Genomic DNA, 26,194 nt, shown 5'->3' on the forward strand with positions numbered 1-26,194 from the left:
AGCAGACAATCGACTGGCACGGCAGGGCTTACGGCAACTCGAAGTGAACCTGCAACCCCCCCCCATTCAAAGGGAACCTCGGCCACTGGATAGTGGCCTGTTCTGCCGTCAGCCATCGCGGCTGGGTGGAGTACATCAGGAATTACCTGCTCTGGAGACACCAGTTGGCTACGCACCATAGTCATACTGGCTCCTGTGTCTCTCAGAGCCTCCCCTCTTTGGCCGTTGATGGTGACCCATTGCCCATACTTTGCGGTATTTGCGGGCACCTGGATCTTAGGAACCATCTCCCGTTCTCCCAGGGACACTAAAGTGACACCCGCCCACTCCCTTCCCTTAATTAAAGGCATCTCCTCCCCGAGCACTACACTAGCTACTCCGGGGGTCTTTCCTCCAGTGGGAGGGGGTGGTCGTTTCAAGCACTTCGGATCTCCTTTATAGTGTCCAACGCCACCGCACTCACAGCAATGGACAACCCTTGGCTGCTGACTCTGGCCAGGATTAGGGTTTCTGGGTGGGTTAGCCTTAGGGGTGAATCCTGTTCCCTTCCCTTGGAAGTTATTTTGGGGGCCTTTGGAGAACTCCTTTTTCTTTTCCCCTCCCTCTTTCTTCTGGGGGGCGCCCTGTCCGGCCTTTTGTGTATCCCCTCCAGTCCCCCTTGTGGACACCCGGGTACTAGCCCAAATGTCCGCCTCCTCAGCAAGCTTCCGGGGACTGGTCAGCTTGCTATCCACCAGGTGTTGCCGCAGTTCAGGGAAACATTTCTCGAGCAGGTGTTCCTTCAGTACTAGGTCAAACAACCCCTCGTAGTTCCTCACTTCACTGCCCTGAATCCAACCTTCAAGTGCCTTCTTTGCATAGTCCAGGAAGTCCACCCAATTCTGCGTGCCCAGTTTGTGACTACCCCTGAACTTCTGTCTGTACTTTTCAGGTGTTAGTCCAAACTTTCTGATGAGCGCCAGTTTCATGGTGGGGTAGTGGGTCTGCTCATCCTCCTCGAGGGCCAATAAAGCATCCCTACCAGCTGGAGGCATGTACTTGTACAATCCCCCTCCCCAGTACTTCTCTGGAACCCCATGGGCCCTCAACGAGACCTCATAGGCCGCTAGCCACTTGGCGATATCGTCGCCCACTCCATAGCTAGCTACTATGTCCTTTGGCAGGTATGGTTTAGGTTCCCTGGTGATCTCTTGGGTTTGGCTGCCACCATTAGGAACAGGTTGTGCCCCGATTCTCAAGATCTGAAGATCTATTTCTTTCAGTCGTAATTCATGGGCCATCCTCTGCTCCTCCTTCTCCTTTTCCAGCCTTGCTAAGTCCCATGTGAGCTGTCTTTTCTCCCTCCGGTCTGTTAGCTCCACTTCAGACAAGCCACCGCTAGAGGCACTGCTGCCCTTCCTAGAAATGGTTCTGGGCCCTGCTGACAGGTTCCCCACCTCAGGTTGGTACATCTCAGCCCCCTCGGGGTCAGGCTCTCCATCCCTGTCTTCCTCCTCAGCCTTGCTTTCTCGGCGTGCCTCCCCCCAAGCCCTTAAGCTGGTTTGGAGTGCACCCTTCTTTGCTCCTGGGGGACAGTACACCCCCTCCCGCTGGCAAAACTCCCTGAGTTGGGCCACAGTGTACGTTTCTAGATTCTCTAGTACAAACTCCATCTTGCCCACTCAGGTTAGAGGACAGGTTTTTGTGCAGTAACTATGCAGGGGGGTACCTTTAATAATACCTCCTCCCACCACCAGAGTAAATTTGGAAAAAACAAAAACCCACAATTAGGAAGGCCGCTCTTGAGAAAACTCCCGGTGTAGGCCTATGGACTACCCACAGTTATTGTTGAGTATGCGTAGGCACAGCTCTATCCCACCACTGAACACCAATTTATGTTGGAAAACCACTCCCACACTAGAAGGGGTGGTGGTGGTCTTCCTGACACACTGTGGTAGCTTGGCTCGAGTGGTCAGGAATCAGGCTCCGTGCTAAGCATACAACATACCCAAACAATAACCATGCGTGCATCCGTTCCAAAAACGACTCTACACCGTAAAAATTATGAAAATAACTTTCTTTATCTGCTTTTTCTCTTAGTTGCTGATTGGAGAAAATAAATAACAATCACAATATACAAACTTTTTAGAAAGTGCAGGACAAATAAATACTGGCTCAATGATTCAATAAATAGGGGTGATCATAAATACTGAAGGCCTAAATAAAAGTGCAATACAGACAGGCAATTAAATATTCTGAGGCAATAAATACTGTAACCAATAAATATTGTGCATCAATAAATACTGTGGACCAATAAATACAGTGGAACAATAAATAGGTTAAATACAATAAATACAGTGCCCCTAATAAATACTTAAAAGCTGACAGTGACACTCATGGATTCAGATCACTTTTGAATTCCTAAGGGCTGATTTGGCCCAGGCACAGCTTGTGGGGATGTGGAAGGCTTGGGGGTGTCTACTCCCTGGCTTGGTCAAGGCTGAGGCCTAAACTGAGATAGATAAAGGGGGGAAATACCAGAGACCTGGCTCTCTCTCTCCACACAACTTCTCTAGATTAGTCCCAGTTCACCCCTGGCACAGTCAGGTTGGTTCCAGCACCTCCCTAGCCCCTTAGAGCAGTCTCTCAGGTCTCCACAGGGCCTTAGGCGCCCTCTACTCCACTTACTGCCCTTTTTCTGATGCTCCGACGCCGCTGGAGTCGGGTCGACGCCGTGAGGCGGTTCCAGCTCAATGTCGGCGGCCTCGGCACAATGTCAGTTCTTTGACGACGCCGGCGGCGGCTCCGGTCTCGACGTCAGCGGCCTCGGTTCGATCTCGGCCTCCGATTCGATGGCGTCGGGCAGTCTTACTCGATGTCGACTTCGGGCGGCTCCGGTCCGATGGCGACCTCGGCTTCGATGACGTCGGCCGGCCTTGCCTCGATGTCCACTTCCGGCGGCTCCGGAGTGCGATCCTCACTCCCGACCTCCGGTGCTCCTCACAGGTTTCCGGCGACTCCGGAGTGCGACCTCCACTCCCGACCTCCGGCACGATTCTCACAGGTTCCGGCGACTCCGGAGTGCGATCCTCACTCCCGACCTCCGTTACCCTTCACCTCGGTCTCCGACGACTCCGGAGGGCGGACTTCACTCCTCCGATGACGCCGCTCACTCGACCTCGGGTGACTTCCTCCTCGACCTCTGGTATTCCTCACGACCTCTGACGGCGCCCTCTCTCGACCTCTGGCGGCTCCGGGTACGACGTCTGCTTTTCCAGTCAGCGCCGCTTCTCCACCTCGGGCTCCAGGTCTTAGGCTACTCGACGTCGGACTTCAGGGAAACCAGCTTCCAGGTCAGGATCTTGCTGTTCTCTTGTTTCTAAGGCCTGTTCCTGCTGTCCAGGTCCTCAGGATGGTTTTTCTGACTTCTTCCCACACAGGGCTCTAGGCTGGGCTCCGTCAGTAGGGACTAGTATCAAGGGTGGGTTTATGGACCCCACTCCAGGCACAAGTTTCCACCCCTGCTGCTTCACTCCTTCCTCCTTCACGTTTGTGCTGCTCACTCTTCACCAGTCAGGTGCCAACTGCCAACTCTCTGTCTTAGCTTCCCAACATTCTAAACCGCCTCCAACTGTCACAGGGTTCTGGAATGTTCTGGAAGGCGCTGGTAGGTTCCAGTGGATGCTGGTGATGTCACAGGTGGCCACCATTTTGTGCTCCAGGCCCTCAGACAGAAGTTTCAGGGGTAGCTAAAATGGCTCCCTGAATCTGCAGCAACACGAAAAAGTCTGGTGGTTCCCAAAAAGGAAAAATTCAAACAGGGTTTGAGGCAAAAGTGGGACAAAATAAATAATGATGAGGAGGGACCACCCAAAGGGCTGACAGGTCTAACAATCATACACCGAAATTGGACATTTCTAAATCTGATAGAGCCATCTAGCTGCAGATTTCGTACCTTAGAATTCTCCCCAGGCACCAGCAGAACCTCTACGCGTCAGTTGCAGGCATCGTTTGACGTAGCGTCGTCGTCAATCGGATGTGATGTCGACGGAGTTTATAAGCCTATCCCTGACGTGCTGACATCAGTTTCTTTTCCATGCTACAACAAGGATCGGGAGAAGAGCTTCCTCTGGCCATTCTCTCTTTTTTTTTTTTTTTGGCCTACTCTGACGTATTTTTGTTGGAACGGAGTGATTTTTTTTTTATGTCTTCTTGTTTTAAGCCTTGTGGGTTTTGTGCTCAACAGATGTCTGCCATGGACCCTCATTCTGTCTGCATGTGGTCCTTGGGCGAGCTCCACAACTCCTAGGAGTGTGATGTCTGTCAAAAGCTGAAGCGGGAATCACCGCAGGAGCAACAGATGTAGCTCCTGATGGTGTGGTGTCAGGATTCCCCCAACTGACACAACCTTGGTCCATCTCAAGACGCTCATGCAAGGGCAGGAGTTTTAAAAGGTCTGCCTTGTGCCTCCAGAGTCACAGAAGAACCCGGAAGCAACCAACACGTGCAACAGTGGTTTCAGGTCTAGTATTCCGTGGTCACAAGAAACTGACATGCGCATGTAGCGTTCTGAGCCACGCACTTCACATAGATTTCCTCCGCGGTAGTGTCATTGGCATTGCGCTTATTTAGTTGGATAGTTGTTAGTGTAGTCTTTCAGAGTTCGCACATAGAGAATTAGAGCAGGGCAGTGTGTTTCATGTGCGCGTGTTCAGTTAGTCAGGGAACGTTCTGGTCTCTCGTCTTAAAGAAAGGTTGACTGTTTAAGAAGATAGAAATCTTACCTGAATATTCAAATTCCAGTAGCTGCAAGAAGTCCTTATTCCAGACCAGTCACACACAGGTATTCAACCTGAAAAGAAAGGAAAGTGTTATTGATGGCTAAAGAAATTTAATTTAAAATCAGTATATTTAATTTTGAATGAAAGTGAATTGTGAAGTACCAAATTAAAAGTTCATAAAAGAAAGACAGCAAAAGAAAAACCAAACAGTCTACAAAAAAGTATCAACCAGAGTGAAGTGTATCTATTTGTTAAAAGAAGAGATGCTAAAACGTTAGTCTACAGGGTAAGAAAGCTAAAGTAGACATTACAGAAGAAGTGAGGTGAATTTTCACAACTTGCTATTTTGTTGCAGTTCATCTTGCGATTCCCCTGAGAATTCAGCAATCAGACACGAAGGATAGCTGTAGAGGGAATAGCGGGTAGCCCAAAAAGACCTAGACAAGGCAACCTCTTCTCTATCACCATCCCTTTTCTCCCTGGGAGTTCACTTAGATCTTCTTCACATTGGAGGAACTAAGCTGGATTCTGAGTAGGGAGTTGGGATATTAGCATTGTTCTGCTCCTGTGAAGTTCTGAGGTTAACTGGGAGTACTTACATTCTTGACAGTGTGAAGTGAATAGAGTCAGAGTAAGTCCTGATGGTGCAGTTCTCACAATCCTCCAAGTCTCATCGGTCTTGGTCTACTCGCTCTAAGGTTCCTTTGCAGAGCCGTTCCAGGAGCCGTTCCCGTGGACATTACTCCCAGTCAATGTCCCATAGTTAGTCTCGTCACAAGTGATCCAATTTGCAATGTCCCCTGGCTTTGTCACCTAATTATGTGGTTTTCCACTGCTCCTCGTGCTCTCAGGCTTAGAACCCCGTGCAAGAGTCTCTTCTGCGCCTCCCTGCCTTTTCTGTAGCCGGGGTGACTCTGACCCAAATGAGAGATTACTATCATGCTCTCCATGCAATGTTTGGGTCTTCACTTCCCGAGGAGCGCCTTTGGGCCCTAAGGAGGCGTTGGATGCCTTGATTGTGCCCACACCGGCAGATTCTCCCTCAGCTGCAGTTAGGCCTGTGTCTTCATCGATGCCGGTGCACAGCCCTTCGGGGTTCACTTCTGCGGCGCCTATCGACTTAGCTCGGTGCTGGCACATAAGCCTATGGAGCTCACTCTGCTGACGGCGCCGTCTGACTCCCTTCCACTGTCTTCTCTAGACATCGGTGTGATGCCGGTTTGTTGTGATGAACGTTGGCTGCAAAAACAATGTCTCATGTTTATGCAGAACCATCACATGAACATTATTTGGAAGATGATGAGGAAGGAGTTGATTTGATACTGCCAATGTCTGCAAATCCTCCTATGATGGAGAGTTGATTAACTGAACTAGATGAAGCAAGTGGGCTAGAGTCTTCCCCTGCGTCTGGCCTTCTTTCTCCCCTAGGCCTAGCTACTGAGGACAGCTCTTCTTTGGCAGACATATTGGCAAGGGTTGTTGTGGTCTTGGATTTGTCTCTTCTCTTTTGTTGATATATTTATATTTCATTCTATTATCTATGAATGTTTATATATGCGTGTGTCTGTGTGTATATGTATATTATCTACTGGCGGTCGCCAGTAGATAGTTATAGTTACAACCTAGTTTCCATAGGAAATCTCAAAATTCTATTTTGAATAACTTTGGCGCCGGTTGACGAATCCTCGCGAAATTTTCAAAACTAATGGGGCGCTCCGTTCAGCTCTTACCCTGAAAGTCTCGGGGTGATTCGTCAAGCGGGGGCCGAGAAAAAAGGGGGGTCCCAAAACGCATTTTCCCCATGCATTTTTCCATAGGACCTTTAGACACAGCTACAGCCAGAACGGCTGAACAGAATTACTTGAAATGTGGCAAAGAGGTAGTCCTCAGGTCAGGCATGTGCCTTTTGCATATATGGTGTAAATCCGTTCAGTAGTTCCTGAGAAAATCAAAAGTAAAATCATATACATATCTGGGCGGAGCCTAACCACACATCTCATTGTGAGATCTGATTGGCTGTCAGCACTTCATCCAAGAAGTGTTGGCAGCCATCTTGGGATCAATATACATGATAGCACCTCATTAAAAAGCATTGCAGTTAATAGAAGGTTTTAAGACCTTAGTTACATTATAAATCATTTGTTGATGGTACCATACTCATTTTAGGAATTGTAGTATGTTCTAAGGTGATTTTACCATGTGAAAAAGCCTTCTGCTGGGATATCATGAATCATGTTTGAGAGAAAACTATTTTCACATGCTTTTCCCACAGAGGTTTGGAAGGTGATCTATAAGCTAAACTGAGAGCATATTTTCTGTAAATTCACATTATCTTTCTCAGTCATGTGAGAATGAAGTCTGACATTCTCAGTAAAACATGTACATCCAACAAGGGCAGAGACTGTCAGTTGATTCCTTTGTGTTCTACTGCAGCTTCCCAGAGTGTTCCATAGAACAACTAGAGCGCTAACAGTCTTACTTATGACAAAGGTATGGCACACCTGAAGCCATCTTGATTGGAATAAAGTGGTAACATTTAAAACATTTAATTTAAAAAGGAACAAAATGAGAGGGTTCATTTTGCCATAGAATGTATGATTAGTGCTGCAGAAAGAAAAATTAGGGCACATTTTGAGTGACTTCTCAAATCCTCTTCTATTTCATTAAAGAATTCTGACATGCAGACTGAAACATGCACTTTCAATACCAGCAGCAGACTTCCCTGGTGAGCAGTAGCTTTACTACATTGATCTAATGAGCAACTAGAGTGCTAACATTCTGAATTTATGGCAAATGTGTGACACATCTGAATGCCTTCTTCATTGAATCAAAGTAAAAAACTGACAGTATGCCTACTGAGGAGACTGCAGTAAATGAGGAAATTAGGAAACTTCATAACAAATAAGTCTCCCAAGATGGCCACCAGAGACAAAAGAGCCCAAATGTAGCACAAATATCACCGAGATATAGCCCAAGTATAGCCCAATGACAGAAATCCCAGAGTGTTTTAAAGAACAACTAGAGCGCTAACAGTCTTACTTATGACAAAAGTATGGCACACCTGCAGCCATCTTGATTGGAATAAAGTGGTAACATTCAAAACATTTAATTTGCAAAGGAACAAAATGAGGGGGTTCATTTTGCCATAGAAATTATGACTAGTGCTGCAGAAAGAAAAATTAGGGCACATTTTGACTTCTCAAATCCTCTTCTATTTCATTAAAAAGTTCTGACATGCACACTGAAACATGCACTTTGAATACCAGCAGCAGACTTCCCTGGTGAGCAGTAGCTTTACTACAGTGATCCAATGAGGAACTAGAGTGCTAACATTCTGAATTTATGGCAAATGTGTCACATCTGAATGCCTTCTTGATGGAACCAAAGTAAACAAGCATTGAAAATGCAATAGGTCTCGCCCTCGTTTAAGTTAAATCAATTCTGTTTGTAATTAGGTGGCTTTTTAGCTTTGCTTTTATTAGTGTTTTTCAAAATTTCATGTAAATAAGATGCATATCTGTATATGTATGCATGCATTTATATTTGTATTTATATAGATATGCAGATTATATATATGTTTATATATGTATGTATATACATATTTATACACATACATATATATAAATGCATATGTGTGCGTGTAGAGAGAGGTAGAGGTAGAGAGTAGAGGATGAGTAGTAGAGAGTGAGTAGTAGCGAGTGAGTAGTAGCGAGTGAGTAGTAGCGAGTGAGAAGTAGAGAGTAGTAGAGAGTGAGTAGTAGAGAGTGAGTAGTAGAGGGAGTAGTAGAGAGTGAGTAGTAGAGGGAGTAGTAGAGAGTGAGTAGTGGAGACTGAGTAGCAGAGAGAGAGTAGTAGAGAATGAGTAGTAGAGAGTGAGTAGTAGAGAGTAGTACAGAGTGAGTAGTAGAGAGTGATTAGTAGAGAGTAGTGGAGAAGTAGAGAGTGAGTAGTAGGGAGTAGTGTAGAGTGAGTAGTAGAGTGAGTAGTAGAGAGCAACTAGTAGAGAGTGTGTAGTAGAGAGAGAGTAGTAGAGAGAGTAGTAGAGTAGTAGAGAGAGAGTAGTAGAGAGTGAGTAGTAGAGAGTGAGTAGCAGAGAGAGTAGTAGAGTGAGTAGTAGAGAGTGAGTAGTAGAGAGAGAGAGTAGTAAAGAGTGAGTGGTAGAGAGTAGTAGAGCGAGTAGTAGAGAGTGAGTAGTAGAGAGGGAGTTGTAGAGAGAGAGAGTAGTAGAGAGTGAACACAATGAGGAGGTTCATTTTGCCATAGAAATTATGATTAGTGAGGAAAAAAGAAAAATTAGGGCACATTTTGAGTGACTTATCAAATCCTCTTCTATTTCATTAAAAAATTCTGACATGCAGACTGAAACATGCACTTTCAATACCAGCAGCAGACTTCCCTGGTGAGCAGTAGCTTTACTACAGTGATATAATGAGCAACTAGAGTGCTACCATTCAGAATTTATGGAAAATGTGGGACACATCTGAATGCCTTCTTGATGGAATCAAAGTAAACAAGCATTGAAAATGCAATAGGTCGCGCCCTCGTTTAAGTTAAAGCAATTCTGTTTGTCATTAGGTGGCTTTTTAGCTTTGCTTGTATTAGAGTTTTTCAAACTTTCATGTACATACCATGCATATGTATGCATATATGTATATGTTTGCATGAATTTATATTTATATAGATTTGCAGATTATATTTATATGTTTATATATTCACTGAAAAAAACATAGGTTTCACACACGTTATAGTTACGAATTAGCATTTAAAAAACCTTGCAAATTCACTTAAAAAACCATAGGTTTCACACATGTTATAGTTAGCTGGACATTTCACTCGTAAAAAACCAATGAAATTCCCCCGTTATAGTTAGTGCAGGCAACTATAACTCACGTGACCGCAATCCTCTGCTGATGACGTCAGATATTACATCACTGTATTTAGACACTTATTTACCCATGTCTTCTTCCATTAATCTTTAGCTATACATATATTACAAATATTTATTTTTCATAAAGACACATATGTCATCAGTGTGTAATATCTGACGTCATCAGCAGAGGATTGCGGTCACGTGAGTTATAGTTGCCTGCACTAACTATAACGGGGGAATTTCATTGTTTTTTTACGAGTGAAATGTCCAGCTAACTATAACATGTGTGAAACCTATGGTTTTTTAAGTGAATATATATATATATATTTATATACAGTTTTGTGCATAACTAGATTTGACGTATCTATTTGGTTGGCAATTTTCTATGGACATGTCTTAGACGGGTAAAAAAAAATATATATATATATATATATATATATATATATATATATATATATATTTTATGTATCTTTTTCTAATACTTATGTCTGTATTTCTTTTGGGTAATATGACCTCCATGTCACCTTTTTGAGCTATTTCTACATGCATTGCTTTTCTTCTCCACCTTGCTGTGGGTCCTCCCTGGTGGGTTCCACTGCCTGGAGTTCTTCCAGGATGGGACTCTGTGTTTTTGCTTGGTCCTAGTGGGTTTGTAGTGGAAGTATGCCTCCTACTTCCCTAATTGAACATGTGTTCCAGGTTTCTTCTTGGTGTTTTCACCCAAGATAGAATCAGTTGGTGGGGATAGATGGAGCTTTGCTCTGTAACCGTTTCTGTGGCCCTGTTTTTACGGGATTCACTTATTTATGGTTCTAATTCCCACCTTGAGTCTGAGTAATATAGTATCATATTGGTTGGTGTATTTTGACATGTTTTTTCCATTGCTATAGGTTTTGCTTGCCCATTCCGTGTCTCTTTTTACTGTTCTCTCTGGTTCTTTCATGGTTCTTCTGGTGAGATTTATTTTTATTCTCACCTAATTTCTCATTCCACTGGTTGTTTCGGTCTTTCATAGACCAGTTAGTTCTATATGTGGATTTTTTGGTAAGGGCAGTTCACAAACCCACCTCCAAGGATGGTGTTGCTTTGGTATCTAATTCTAAGGTAAGGAATCTGCGGCTAGATGTCTCTATCGAATGGACAAGTTACTTTCTTTTGGTAACGTCTTATCTAGTAGAGAAATATTCTAGCCGCAGATTCCTTTCAGACCCACCCATTCTTCGAACTTTTTTCTTCCTACCTTCAAGATCCTCTTCCTTTAAAAAAATATATATATATATTTAGGATGTAACCTCTTGCAGTGGTCGATTCAAAGATGTATCTATCGTTGTGGCACAGTGTTTCCTTATCCAGTTTCTGTGATGGCTCCGCATTTTGGCGTGGAAGCTAATTATTATTAGGGCTCCTGGTTTTATGGTATTTATTTTTTTAACATTTCCATCTGTATTCATCCATATTTATTTTTGGGCCATTTTATCTGTATTTATCCATATTTATTATGTGATTTGCGTATAAATGAAGTTGAAAAGCTGTACATTTCCATATTTATTTAACTGATAGATGCGCACTCATACTTTAATGTCTGTCGTGTTTTAGCTATTTAAGCTGTCAAATATTACATAACAATACATCCACTGGTAAATACTAGCATTATACCAAAAATGTATGTTGACATATGCCATTATTTAAATACATTTCATCCTGTTTTTTTAATTTCCCATGCTGTCCATATGCTCAGCTGCTGGCCTATAATTAATCAAAGACAGCATAAAGAGTCACTTTAAAGGAGCACAATTTTCTATATGTATCCACTTAAAATAAATGCAGGCAGTAGACACATTTTCTGTCTGTATGTATCTGTAGAAACCCATAAAAACAGAAAACAGGGAGCCTTAATTATATTAAAAACTAGATTTGAGTCTAATGGGATCTCTGTGAACAGACACGTTGTTGGAACCACGGATAAAATGGAAAAGGCAACTGGAAGCAGTTGGACGAGTGTAGGGTGGAGGAATTTTCATATTCATCCAGTGAAAATGTTTTAGCGGTAAATGTAGTATTTCTTCCTCGCTGCTGAAGTTTGCTGATGATAAAGGACCAATCTGTAGAAAATCTTTTAATAGGTAACCCTGTTCTTCGTAGTAAGGTACACCTGCCCCTCAAATGCTCCTCCTGTGCTCATTACAATGAGTCCTATCTTGTTGCAGAAAAAAAAACTGAGCATGACCTCCATTTTCTGGAGGTGAGAGATATTGCACTACGTTTTGATTACTATATTTTCAACGGCTTTTGACCTAAAGCAATATTTTAATATGAATACCTTTAAACCTTCTTTTTTACCTTTGTAGGGTTCGGCTGCTGGGGGCCTTGGAACATAAAGATGTTCCGAATGTCTTGGTTCAGGGACACATTTTTCTGAATACCTCTCTAACTGAAGCTTTCTGTATGGCAATTGTGGAAGCAGCCAGCTGTGGTTTACAGGTGAGTTGCTTATTTGAGATTGATGCAGCAATCATTTCTAGTTATGTGGCCTCCGTATGTTATGCGATAATGGTATATTAATTGCATTGCAAAATGCTATAAGTACCTAGCTGTGGCTAGAGGGGAACGTAACCTTCTAAAGACTTTCCTATTACCGGATCAAGGGTTTTCTGAAACAAAACATTTGAAAATGAACTCAGTAAATTGGTTGGAAAGGATTTTAAACTGGATATTTTTACAAACATCTTTGTTCTGAAACTATGACTTACAAATGTCACAGAGAAATGGGCAATTCCAAGAATTGGACAAGGTAGGCCCGCTCGCTTAGTGTGACATGCTTCATCATTTGCCACCTCGTCCCTCCCTAGTGATATGATACTGCCAGGGCGGACTCAACCTCTGGGTCAGGGCCGACCTGAGGGAGTTCTTAGAAATTATTTTCTCTGGATAAAACACTTGGATCTAGTTCAATGCTTAAAAAGCCTTAGGATATGCCACCTTTATTCGGGTGGTATCCTAGACTTGAGTAAAGTAACATAAGGTAATCTCATAGGATGTACATGGTTACTATGACCCTTATGTACCGCTGAGGTATTATGCATGATATTTAAAAGTATAACATGTAAAAAAAAAACACGTTAAACATGCCCTTATATTGTAAAAGCCCCACAAGCTAATTTCACTGTATCAAGGCAGGCTGCTCCATAGGAAAACACTGGGTTGCATTATTTCATTCAATATTGCTAATGTTGGTGAAGAAATTACTAGAAATATAATTCAAAGCCCTTTTTAATCATTATTCACAATACATTGTAATCGAAAGAACACATTTTACTAACTATTACTTTTTGAAAGTTACCTTTTCTCTGCCTAAAACCTCCGGAGGCTCCTTTGCATGAGCTCCATCTGCACCTGGCAGTTGAATAGTCCTTTTTGAGGTATGAATACTGCTGCCAGAGCAGGAAAAAGGCCTTGGGTTTGGGGAATTGTTTCTGTTCCTCTGGTAGGATTGCCATTTGCGCTGTCTGTGAACTGGATTAAGTTCAGAGAGCAATCCCTGTCAGGGACATAAGTGACATCTGGGAAGGGCCCTTCCTTTGCCCAACCCCCCCTGCAGCCAGGCATGCAATAATCAGAGTGGACCTCTTTTTGATGGTGTAAAATTCTGCTCGAGTGTTTTAAATCTTCTTGGCAGGTCTGCTGGGTACCCTAGTAGTGCATTTGAAAGGATGGGAAACAGGAGGCCAAAACAAATCTTGTGTATCCATACTTTGGTTGATGGAAAACTGAGCTTTGTTCTACCAGACTTCTTCTGTCTCTGATTTTATTCATGGTACAGCGACTGCCCCAAACTGGATTATCGTTTTAGATTTGGATGGAAGGGCAGTAGAATTATCATAGGACAACCCAAGAACACACCAAGTCCTCAGAGCCCAAGTGTAGTGGGGCCATAGACTTCGGCCATCTTGAAAATGCCTAAGTGGGTCGGGTTGGCAGTGGGAACTTTTACACAATTGTTTAGTGAATGCCTAGAAATCATTCCCACCCCCTAGCTCCTGCCTGGCATCAAAGTCTCACCTCTTGGAATCCATTTCAGAAAACTCCTGGATCTGTGGAAGATCACAAGAGGACAGAACCTGACTCTTATGAACCACGGAAAGCCTAGAAAATTGTATCTGCTTTCCCTGCTGTACCCAAAACAAAGAAGCAGATGCCAAGCGTTATAAGGCTACAGGGATACTAGAGGGCTACAGGAGGCCTTTTCCTGCAGCTGACTAGTGGCAACTGATCCCAGACTGGACCCAGCTATTTGGCATCATCCTGACTTCCTATTAGTCTCAAAGTGCCCCACTCCCGGCCCTGGGGAGCTTTGAAAGTGTACTGCTGTGGTAGTTTGAAACTTAAAGGACTAAAGTCAGAAAGTAAAATGTTTGACCAGAAAGAACCTGGTGGTGTATGCCACACATCTCAGCCAGCCTCCTATTATGCCTATGTTCCCTGTGTTAGGGTTATATTTTCTAGGGCCTTTCAACAACCACCCCGCTATAGCTCCTGAAAATCTGAAGTGAATGTAGAGTAGGCCAAAAAAACTTGACGGCCCCCCTGGTATTTTTCAGTGGTGAAACTGTATCTGTCACATTGGTGGATGCACTTTCTTCTCCAGAGATAACCATGAGGCAGAAATGCTGGTTGGTTCACAGTGCTACATGCTAGGGCTTATGCCGACCTGGCGGATACTTGCCTATTTTTAAACAGCCCTCTTAGTGACTTGCCATTTGTTGGTACAATTTCCTTTTCCATGTTAAATGGAGCTGGACAGAGGAATGAAAGCATTAAAGAATTCTACAAATACACTTTTCTTAAGTTTCAAAAAGTTAAGATCTGTGAACATCAAGCAATACAGATCACTAATGACAGATGGTAAGTCTTTAAATTGTTTTACATCATATTGTGAGAATCTATTGCACTTCACTGAAAAGAGCTAAGAAGCTGTATAGTTGTATACATACAAGCTTTAGTGGTGCAATAAATCTCTTCCTCGCATTTACTGAAGTGGTGTGTTTCTAGTTTAATGTCAGAAAATTATAATACCACCTGTCCTAAGTTGCAACAAGCTGTGCTTGAGTCAAGTTTTCAATTTATTCTGTGTCACTTGTAAAATGTTCTGAGCATCTGAGGTAAATATTGATTAATAGCCAGAGCCAGACGATGGTCATGTGGGTTGCAAGAACGAATGCAGGGTTCTCTCTTCTACCTGTGGTAACGCCAATAGACATCCATTGTCTTTCAACCAATGCAGAAAGGCTTGTAGTTGGGCACATAAAAATATAATGCTTCAGAATTGAAACTTTGTGTTACTTGTGCTTTTGTATTTAGAAGGTGTGTGTAGATGCAGTCACTTTCATAGTACTTTTTTATGAGAACCATAATAGTCATTGGAGCTTTCCATTCCATTGTTTATATTAGAATATAGTTTTAATTATTTGGACATATTTAAAGCAAATCAAATTGCTTCTTCAACAGGTTGTGAGTACAAGAGTGGGTGGGATTCCAGAGGTGCTACCTGAAAGTCTAGTTATCCTGTGTGATCCATCAGTAAAATCTTTGTGTGATGGATTAGAAAAGGCAATTGGTAATCTGAGGACAGGAAGATTGCCAAGCCCTGAATCAATTCACAACAATGTGAAGAGTTTATATACCTGGAGAAATGTGGCAGCGAGAACAGAAAAAGTAAGTGTACCCAAGTTTAATTATTCACCATACCTTAATGTTTTTCCCTTTTCTTTTGGCAATAAATTGTCACAATGCCACTTAGTGAAGAGAATGACAACTTGCTTTCTAAAGCTGTGTGAATAAGAAACTAGGAGACTACCACTGTGCACCCTTCCCCTACATTCTGTAGAGCTCTTTAGAGTTTTTAGGTTAAGTCTAGAGCTCTCTTGTTAGCCTTCTACATTCAAAAACAATAATGATTTAAAATACAAACACATATACAGTGGTTTTGGGTCAGAATTGCACATTCATTGGTCTGTGTATCTGTTATTCACATTTTGCTTCCACCCTACACAGCATACAGCATTGGACAGTTTGTCAGCCATTTTGGCAATTGACTGTGAGTGATGGAATTTTTCCTGATCGCATGTGCGCATCCACGCACAGTAATACCTGATATAGCATTGCAGCTCTCTTCTCTGATGCTCCACAGAAGAGACAGTAAGGGAAATTGAAGCTTCTTTGCATGGTAGGAAAGAGAAATCCTTTAGTATTTTGTCTTCCTTACTTGCCCAGTAAACTCCAAATACTCACCATTTGAACATAAAAACATCTTTACCAATAAGTCAGTGACAGCCTTGAGCAGGCATTGTCCAAAGACAATGGTTGCCCTTGCACTTCAGCAGATGACCCCTGTAAATGTTAGATCCCGATTGACGAGAGCACGGTAGACAGTCAACTCTTTGAAACAAAGAAACCTTTTGTTGTAAGCATGAGCTGTTACAATGATTCCAGCTCTGTGGTTTCTAATTCTCTTACCCACTCATAATACAGTAGGCAGTGGGAAGGTAGAAAAGAATACTCACTGTCTGCACATTTTAGAAGGTTGTCCTTACTGTCTAAGGCCTATCCTTATCTTTACCTGCTGTTTCCCCGGGTCAAAGTGATCAACAAAAGAAATCGTCACAGCTAGCAAATCTTTGGAACATTTTATTTCTCCTGCCTACGACTTTGTTTTTGTGACTTGTTTTGCTTTACTCATAGTCCTTCCCTAACAAGCACGTGGATACTTCTGGTTCAAAAGTGACCACTTGCACAGCTAGATTGCCTTGCAGAGGGTAACATTTGTTACTGCTTCTTTGTGGTATTTTCTATAATAACATTTTCTTGTGCTACACTGGTTGAAGACATTTGTATAATTGGGTTTTGGGGGAATCTACTGTCACCAGAGTGCTTGCTGGACCACCTCTCATGCCAGAGTACAGATCCTTAGAACTTGTTAATTTTTCCTCACCTAATGCACTGATTGAGTAAACCTGAATGTAGAGGAGATGATCATGGTAAGTGACTACCGGTCACAAGAGGGACTATCTTTCATGATGAGAGCTCAATGTCAGATCTACAGCTGTGATTGAACATCAACAAAAGGTAACCAAACGTCAAGCGATTCACTGGTGAGACAATCTCAACCTCCGGGAGAGCCCAGCGACTTGATGAGACCGTGAAGTGGAAACAACATTATGGTTCCTTTAAATATAGCCTAACATCAAAGTGGCCTCAACGACAAGTGGTTCTGATTGAGGGCCTAATGTCCTATCGCTCCAACTATGCACATTTGCCCTATTAATTGGAGTTTTACATTAGATGGTTGTAAGCTCGGGTGACTTTAAGGGTGCAAGATCGCCCACTGGTGAGAAAGTTTTAACCTCCAAGGGGAGCCATTGTCAAAATGGTACTCACTGACTCCTCTTGCTAGATGTGCTCTACTTAAAGGATACAATGTCTGTAGTTATTCAATAAACTAGACAAATATTTATCTTGTGGCCTGGAGCCCAAACATTAACAAACGTTGTGGCAGTTAGGAAAACTGTATGGAGATATATTATGGTTGACAAAAAACTGACCCAGACTTGTCACAGAGAAGTTCCCAAACTTTCATCCAGTGCATCATCCTGAGTTAAGTTTGGAAACATTCCATTTTGACTGCTTTTTTGGGAGTAAATATGGCCCTCTACGTATGCTCCTCTTCATTGGCCCCATCTTTGCAGACTTGAAGGGTCATGTAGAGCTCAAAACTGAGGACTGTGTGTTGCTTTGTAAGAGGAGCCTTTACCTGTTTGAAATAAACAGGGTACACCATTATGGTGTTCATAAGAAAGGCAGATTACAGTCACCCACAAAATGACCTGAGGAGGTAATTGTTTTTTTTTTTTTTTAAGTATTCCTTTTCCAACCTTGGATCTTGAATAGATTCACATGGTTCAATTATTTCCCCCACGCCAGGACCGCAAATTCCCAGAAAACTACTTAGCAGAATAGTGTTAAAGGATACTTTCATGCAGTGCAATTTCTTGCAATATAATTATTAACCTGTTCTGATGATATTCTTTTTACTACTTTTGTTGTTGTTATAAATAATAATAAATAGAGTTTATTATATAATGCTACTTACTGCACTTCCACTGTTTCTACGCGCTGTTAACAATGGATATTAACATTACCCCATGTATGGCACACAATTTACCCATCTTGGAAGGCTGAATTTGCCTTACCAAAATTGAAACTCATGACATCCAGAAACATACAAATGTCAACAGCAAGCATTCTGCTCACTCAGTCATACTGCCAGTATCCATTTCATTAAGTTAGTCCAAAGTTCAGCTAGTGAGATGGAAGTGCTCTAAACTCCACTTCCCCCAGAGGCCACAAAATATGACATTTTCATGCTCACATCATATAAATGAAGTTCCTGTAGACCTTTGCTTATGCGTAGCCATTTTCAGCTTAAACATAAGCAAGCAAAATAATATTTATACAAACATCTAATCATTTCAGAAAAGCTGTTCATATTTATAATAGGTCTACATCAGATTCTCCAACATTGAATGTTTAATAGATTGACATGCTTGAATTATTCCTTGTCGTCAGGCTGACACACTCTGGTAGTGTAAAACAGCAAAAAACATTGTTAAAATGGCCATAGGCCCAAGAACCGTGTTTGTTTAGCAGTTCATTCACCTAATTTAAAAGCACTTCAACCAAGGAGGTGATTGCACTGACAGGCCCAGATGTCTGATATTCTACAGCATGTGGAGTGTGCGGAAGTCCCAGGACCAAGCTCTGTTCCATCTACCCCACTTAACTCAGAACTTTAGAATTTCTATTTTTTTGTCTCCTTCCATCCCTGGCCAGCTTCATCGGCCAAATCAAAGTGAGTGAGTTTGAGGGATATTTTTTACTTCTCGGCCAGTTGAGACATTGTCCAGAATGCCAGCCTCTCCCCATAAGGCAAATAAATCTTCCTATATAGCCTGCTCAGATAGTTGGCTTTAGGAAACTGTTTGGAGATGACCTGCACCTTAAGTGCCTTTGTTTCATAGATCTTAAGCATAGACCATTCAAATGTAAAATGTGTAACGTCCTCTTTTCCGAAACTCTGTGTAACAAAGACGAGCACCTGGCTTTATTTCTTCAAGAGGAAAGAGAAATACTGACATGCTCCCTCCATACCTCAGGGGATGATTCTGCGAGAAGTGTTGCTCCAGCATCTTCTGCTAAAATGTTGCAGAAAAGGAAACACTTGAGATGTCTGGTGCTTCACCAAGAAAGCACCAGTAAAATTAATCTCTCTTAAAAAAAGCATTTTACCTCTTGATGCAGCTCCCTATGCCTACCATCATCCACTATGTCAAGGGTAAGAAAATTGACAGTGGCAGATGTTCTGACACCATTCCTGCCACAACCGTCTTAGAAAGTAGTTTGTAAAGTTTTTTTCAGCTGACAAGCCATCTTTGACACAACTCTGTCTTCAACAGCCTTATCACTGAATGTGTCATCAATGTGTACCTCGTTGTCTGACACCTTGTCTTACTTGTCTACCTCTTTGCTGACTGCATCTTTTTGTCTCTGGCCACTTCTCCATAGATGGGCTTCTACTCCACATTATTAAGTAGTTGCCTATCTACTCAACTTGTTAATAATAATTCCACAACTGGAATCTCTACTATCTTTGACACTATTCCCAATAATAAGTTTCTATTTTGGAGAAATTTCCAGCATGCCGTTGCTGGAAGTGCCCCTAAGCTTTGCCCGACGCTCTTCTCCAGTCAAAGTGACTTACCTTCTATGTACTCACATTTTAAATACAGTGGAAGAAGAAGAGGATGTTTAAGAATTTACTTCAATCTGAGTAGTCCCAGACTGCATACAGTCCGCAGTAATGGAGTCCATTGCATTCTGGAATATGAGCCAGCACTGCCACAAGGGTGTTACAGGAGCAAGCCGTATGAGGCTAGGGTCATTTAGATGATATATCCTCAAGGGCACACACAAAACTACAGCAATGCGGACAAAACAACAAAGAGGAACTTTACACACACATAAGAGAAGGATATGCACAAGTGGACCTCACACCTTCAAAGCCAGCCAACACCCCTTTCCAGGCAGTATGGGGAAAAATTCAGATTCTATCTTGGAATTAGAGAACAACACTAAACACATTTGGGAGCTCCAGATCGTTCATTCAGCACTTATTTCTCAACCTCCTTCTCAAGGATTCAATAAATTAGGTATCGAAAATCCACACAATCTGGGGCTTTTACTCCAGGTCTTCCTGGTCAAGTAAATGCAGGAGGCTTGAGAACCCATCTTAGATGTTCAGGATTTGAACAAGGTCCTAAGGATGCAGTCCTTCAAAATGGTCATGCTGCTAGAGACCCTCTCCTTACTCCAAGAAGGAGAGTTCCTGATGTCTTTGGACCTTCAGGATGCGTAATTTCACATATATAGCCATTAGAACCACAGGTCATATCTGAGATTTTCTTTGGCTGGGCAGCAGTACCAATTCAAAACCTTTCCATTGGGCCTCAAGGGGGCCTGAGAGACTTTACCAAATGTCTGGTGCTAGTGGTGACATCTTTCAAAGAAAGGTTGTCGTGTGCTTCTGTATTTAGACAGCTTGCTCATAAAAGGGTCAAGGGTGAGGAAAAAGATTCCAAATTCCTGCCTTACACTCTTTCGCTGCTTGGGATTCCATCTGAATGAGGCTAAATCCTCTCTGCCGTAGCCATAACCTACCTCTGAGCATGCCTCAACACTTCCCAAGGAAAGCTGTTTCCATTACTGGATTGAGTGGCAAAGCTAATGGCCCTAGCCACTTCTATAGCTGACCTCTCTGCAATTCCAGTCCGGCAGTGCTAATCACTTATTCACCCATTTCTTTCTGTTTTTTTCTAATTCCACATAGCAGAAATTGAATGGAACCCATTCAGCAAGAGTTGGACCTTCAATGATAACAGTCCAAGGGATCACTGGAGGATGAGGTGACTGTAACTAGCTGGCATTGTTGCATTAGGCAATGCCACAGACCTTTCAAGGGGCCTTCCTTTTCAGATGGTATCCTGTGTACACCCTTTCAGAAAATATATAGACATCAGTAGAGCAGCGCAATGATTAATATTCTCATTCTTGAAATTTCCAGTCGACCACAAACATCAGCAATATATACAACACTGCAATATTATTTTTAGCACATCTACCCATTATGTTGGCCCAAACTCCAGGCAAATATACTAATTGTTATGAAATCTTCTAACCTCTTCCACTCTCTCCACCCTCCTCCTCTAAAAGGCTACCATGCCTCAGATTTATTTTGAAAGCACAAGAGTGAAAGGAATGAAATTAATATAAAGAATCCAAGAAAATTGTAAAAGGAAGAGTTGCATGTGAATATATGAAAGACGCTAAGATTTAGATAACTGTAGTTACAGGTAAGAAACTCTGTTTTGCAGCCCTGGACCTACCAGAGATTCACATGCTAAAGTTAAGATTATATAGAAGTAAAGGAAGTGGAACAGGCTCATTGTTCCACATTTCCACATCAGGAGAATGCCGCTTGGTAAATAGTGGGTGACACTGGCTCCAGTCACAGCTTTACAGATGATTCCAAAGTACTTGTTCACTTTTCAGATGTACAAAATTGGCCTCCATCACGCTGACCTATTCTTTACAACAGAATAGATTTAAAAGAACTCTTTTCCTATTTGGGTCTTTGCAACCAATTCTACATATATTTGAAGACCATTTGCAGCATTTCTTTCTCCAAGGTTGCCTGAAGTTCTTCAAATAGGTCTACATCCTGCCCCTACTAGAGTAGAAAGCATAAGGGTAGGAATGAAGGTAGAGTTATGATGTAGTAGTTTATTAAGACTAGAATGTTTGGATTCCTTCCAGTAGAACCTGGACATGCTTTTGGCTGCTTAGGGTGTAATATTTACTTCTGATCCCTGATTTGTGCACAGTTTATTGTATTGTTTGCTGCTGGTAATACCGATATCAAAGCGGAAAGTTGGCCTACATCTTGAGCCCCAAAGAGGATAACCTCTTTAGATTTACAACGAGGCTAAATAACGTGCCCATTTGGTGTTAATCTAATATTCTGCAACACATCAGACAACGCAGAAAACATGAACCTATTATAATGCATGTAAAGGGCTTGTGCCTGTTCTTCAGAAAGGAACAGAGTGCTACTAAGCTATTCAAGTCAAGTCATGAAAGCAGAGTTGACTAACTGACAGAAGCTTGAAACTGAGATCGCCATATCAGTTACCCTGGTTGAAGCCTATTGGGCCACATGTATCAAAAGAAAAACCGGTCGCAAACGGCCAGATTCTCAGAATCTGCCCCTTTGCGACCTGTATTTTTGCATTTGGGATGCATCATCCCAAATGCAAAAATCGCAATTTAAGTAATCTCTAAATTGCGATTACTTAAATTACGATTGCATTTAAGGAATCGCAAATTGAGATTCCTTAAATGCAATGCATTAAAGTAAAAAATTTAGCGATTCTGCTAATAGGAATCGCAAATTAACAATAATTTGTACTTGATGGTAATTTGCAAAAACTTTGAAAAATGCACTAATGTGCATTTTTTAAAGTTCCATTCTAAACACACACATGCCCTTGGGGCATGTGTGTGTGCAACATGTACTCATATGCAGATTTCAGGGGTGCATTTATTCCTATGGGCCTCGAGGCCCATAGGAATGAATGGGAAGACATTCCTTAAATGTGACTCGCAATTTGCGAGTCGCAATTAAGGAATGTTTAGAAATCGCAATTTTTTTAGCTTTTTCTACATGCATAGGCTTTTGCGATTCCTTAACAATCGCAATTAAGTAATTGCAAAAGCCTACCTTGATGCATGTGCCCCATTGTTCCTTCACAGAGTTTGCCTTTTCATCCAGTCTCCATTCCTCAGGCTGAAAGGTGAGATATTGTCACATATTTTGCAGCCTTTACAAACGATGCTCCTTCTGTACTTCTTTTCTTCCCTAGTGCACCCATCTGATGCCACTTTTCATTTGGGGTTATTGATCAATAATGGAGCAGGATTTTTGTTTTGCCTAACAGCTGTAGTGGCTATTAGCGGGTCTGGTCAATTTATGTTTTAATGTATTTATTTTCGGGTTTTTTTAGACACACAGAAGTTAACATGGCAGCTCATACCTTTCCTCCACTCAGTGGATCAACGCAGAAAATGAAGAACAATGTTTTCCTACTGCCATAAATGAGCCAGTAGGGATACAGTTTTTGTAGACTACCTGAATTTAACTTTACCATAAATGAACCTTATTTGTTGTGCAGAACTGATTGTCCGAAGAGTCTACTGCTGCAGTTGTGTACAGGCTGTAGTGCTTGGTAAATGTGTGTCTGTTCTTACAGGTTGCAGCACAGGAGATGTTGTGCAGTCACTCTTGCATAAAAGACTGCGGTTGAGTCCAAGCTCCTGGGCTTATGTGCCATTCCTTCCTCTTAGAGATCCAGTTATATTTTTGTGCCAGAACTCTATGCAGTCAAAGTCATCTTGGTAGGCCCTGCATGGAAAGTAGGCCACACCTGACAGGCTGTTCAAAGGTCACAAAGATCTGGACAGTTTTCCTACTGCAATTCTCTCCAGGCATGAGAATACCATTCTCTCTAAGCATAAGAGGCAGGATTTAAGATGAATACATGGAGGACCACCCCTTCATTGAGACTGAAGCCTTAAAGTACTTTAGAGATGAACTTTGGATTTGTTAATCTACCACCTACTCCAATGAGAGCTGAAGAAATGTCTTTATAGTTATGCATGTCACTTTTTGCATACTGTTTGTGAAGTGTTCAAGGTGAGAAGCAGTGCCATTTTCCTGGAAATAATAACCTTATGATGTGAAGATGTTGAAAAAATATGCTTGTGGTAGGTTTCCAAGCATCCCAGGAGTGATACCTACGACCAAAAGACAGGTAGCCTAAATTGATATTTTGCTTTCAGTTGCTTTCCAAATGTACTAACCTATTTTATTGCCTGTGGGAAGGCCAAACTTGTAGAAAACCCACACTTGCCTGGTACCCCACTCTAAGGACACCCAGAGGACCACACCTGGGGGTCAAACTTTGTTCGTGCTGAAGACTTGAAGCAATTACCATGTTTAGGAAAAGAAAATTGCTAAAAATAAGACAAAGGTCCCATTCAGTGTGATCCACCTTCCAGCCAATCAATGTGAGGAAGGTCTGGCACGCAGCAGAAGAAACATCAGGATGTATAAAGGATAAAAAACATATGTTTGTGATGGTGTGTCTGCATATAGCTCGACGGTAATACTACTGATATTTTCTTTTTTAAAAGGGTAGGCTAGGCCGAAGTTTTGCTTGCAGTTGGTTTCCAAATTTCCAAACCACACTGCATCAGTTTTCTTTGCTTTTGGGCTCCCTAATCCCATATAAAACATATTTGTTTGCTATCCCCACGCTCAGGCGATCAAGAGGAACAACGTAGGGTATCCTGCCTTGGCAGGGATGCCCAATGCAGGGAGGTTTCTGCATGATGGAGACTGAAGGGAATTGCTATATTTTGGAATTTGAAAAATTGCAAAAAATCTGTATAATGTCATGTTGAGCGCTTTCTACCAGCAATCAGAAAAGCAATGGAGGACTGGCTTTCCCCAATAGATTCCTTGGGTCGTACAGAATTCGAAAATATATAGTGCTCTTCCAAGGGATTCTCAGTAATAGTCATAAAAAAGTGACCATAGAAAAGCTTTCACAAACCTTTTTCAAAAATGAAAAAGAAAGAGAATATGAGACATTGTTGACTAATAGGCTGCAATATAAAGCATAGTAGAGAAAACTGGCACTGTGCCTTTCAGAACCTCACAGTACTCCCTGTATCTCATTATGCCTCACAGGTGTCAGTTAGGTCAATGCATTTTTCTGGCTCCTTAATCACGACCTCTGGGCACCAAGCTTTTTCTTTTTGGTAAAATTATTCACAAACCTTAAAGTTTTCACTCTGCATCCCTTGTCATTTAGGGGAGTTTGACACCCTTTTCTGACTGAAAATTATACATTTTCTCTGTTTAAAAATGCCTTCACAGATTGTGAAATGCCCTTCCTGTGGGGGAAAAAAGATGGTACAGTCTGACCCCCCTCCCCCCACAGGCTCTGTATTATGTGTGATCTGGAAGATCATGTCCCTGATTCCTGTACTCATTGTCTCTCCTTCTCTATAAAAACTTTGAAGAACAGACAGAAAATTAGACTACATGGGTTGCATCAAAGTAAGTAAAAACTCGCTGCCTGATCTTCTAGAAGCCATAGAGAAGGTCCGTCTTCTACTAGAGATTCTTCTCCCCACTCCAAGGACTCCCCTAAAGGTAGATCCAAGGAGAAAATACTTTGGAGGAAGAGACATTGCTGCTGTTCGACGTCAAGGAGCATAATGTAGAAAATTAGACGCATACCTATTTGCTCTCTGTCATCAGGTAGGATGTCGAGACGCTAGACGGTGAAAGAACCCTGACGATCTCTGCCGAGATCCTCCATCAATGATAACATCAGTCGTCGACATAAAAATCACCTCTGGCTTTGGCAAATCTACACCCGTCAATGTCAAGACTGCCTCTATTGACGATGACTGCACCCCTGTCGACATCAAGACGATGCTGAAGCCACTTTCATCAACAACATAACTTCGTCAAAGCCTCCAAAAGTGACATCTAAGGCGAAATCTTTGTCACTATCTATTCAAATATCTTTTAGATGGTCACAGGAGCTTCATCCGGACAGACCTGCCAATCCAGGTTCTGAATACACCCAAACATATTCACCATCACATCACACGCTGGATATAACGTTTTCAGGAACATCTTCACCAGAGGTACACTACCTAACTGCTGCTCTCCAGGTTCAGCAACATTGCCTAGCTTATCATCTAGAACCTCCCCAGCATCTCCTTCCGTTCTCCCATGACCACAGGACAGTCAACATTTGACCTGGATCCAGACATAGATCTTGAAAAAGGTCTAGAGAAAGACACCAGTCTTATCACTCTAGATCAAAAAGATCTAGAACAAGCCATCCAAGAAAGTCACCATCTTGACGCAGAACACTGTCTCCCTTATGGACAACTACCTCAAGATCTTCAATCAGAAAATATTCTCCAGCTCTCTCGAACACACCTTCACTGAGGTTCTCTCCAATTGGCTGGACAACTTTTAGTGAGGTGCTAGTAAGAGGTTCATCGAAGATGAACATTTGTATGCCAGCTGCCTCTGCCTCTACATCTGTCATCTTTGAGACCTTACATCAAAGATCATCATCAAGACCTCTCCACCCGGGTCTTCTTGAGTTTGAAATTCAGTTATTCCTCACACATGCATCTATAAAGTCTGCTCCGTCTAGTCTCTTGAAGAAGTATAAGCCTCCTGACCAAGATCCTCTTTTTCTCAGGGCAGATCCTCCACCGGCTTTGGTAATTGTGGATGCTGCAAAGAAGCCATACATAGTAGCACCATCGTCTTCCGTACCACCAGATGAGGAGAGCAAAAGAA

At 42.3% G+C, this 26,194-nt stretch overlaps 1 protein-coding gene across 2 annotated transcripts in view; it reads left to right on the forward strand.

Annotated features, from left to right (window-relative positions):
* PIGA (phosphatidylinositol glycan anchor biosynthesis class A) overlaps positions 1–26,194 on the forward strand; it is a 112,939-nt gene that overhangs the window by 67,236 nt on the left and 19,509 nt on the right. Inside the window, exons 4-5 of one of the 2 annotated variants that reach the window (XM_085622319.1) lie at positions 11,979–12,111; positions 15,136–15,342. In XM_085622319.1, the coding sequence (XP_085478445.1) occupies positions 11,979–12,111; positions 15,136–15,342 (340 nt within the window). The remainder of the gene's footprint in view (positions 1–11,978; positions 12,112–15,135; positions 15,343–26,194) is intronic. The other variant, XM_085622320.1, reaches the window with a different exon arrangement.

This window comes from Triturus cristatus, chromosome 8 (assembly GCF_964204655.1).
Source record: "Triturus cristatus chromosome 8, aTriCri1.1, whole genome shotgun sequence".
Lineage (NCBI taxonomy): Eukaryota > Metazoa > Chordata > Amphibia > Caudata > Salamandridae > Triturus > Triturus cristatus.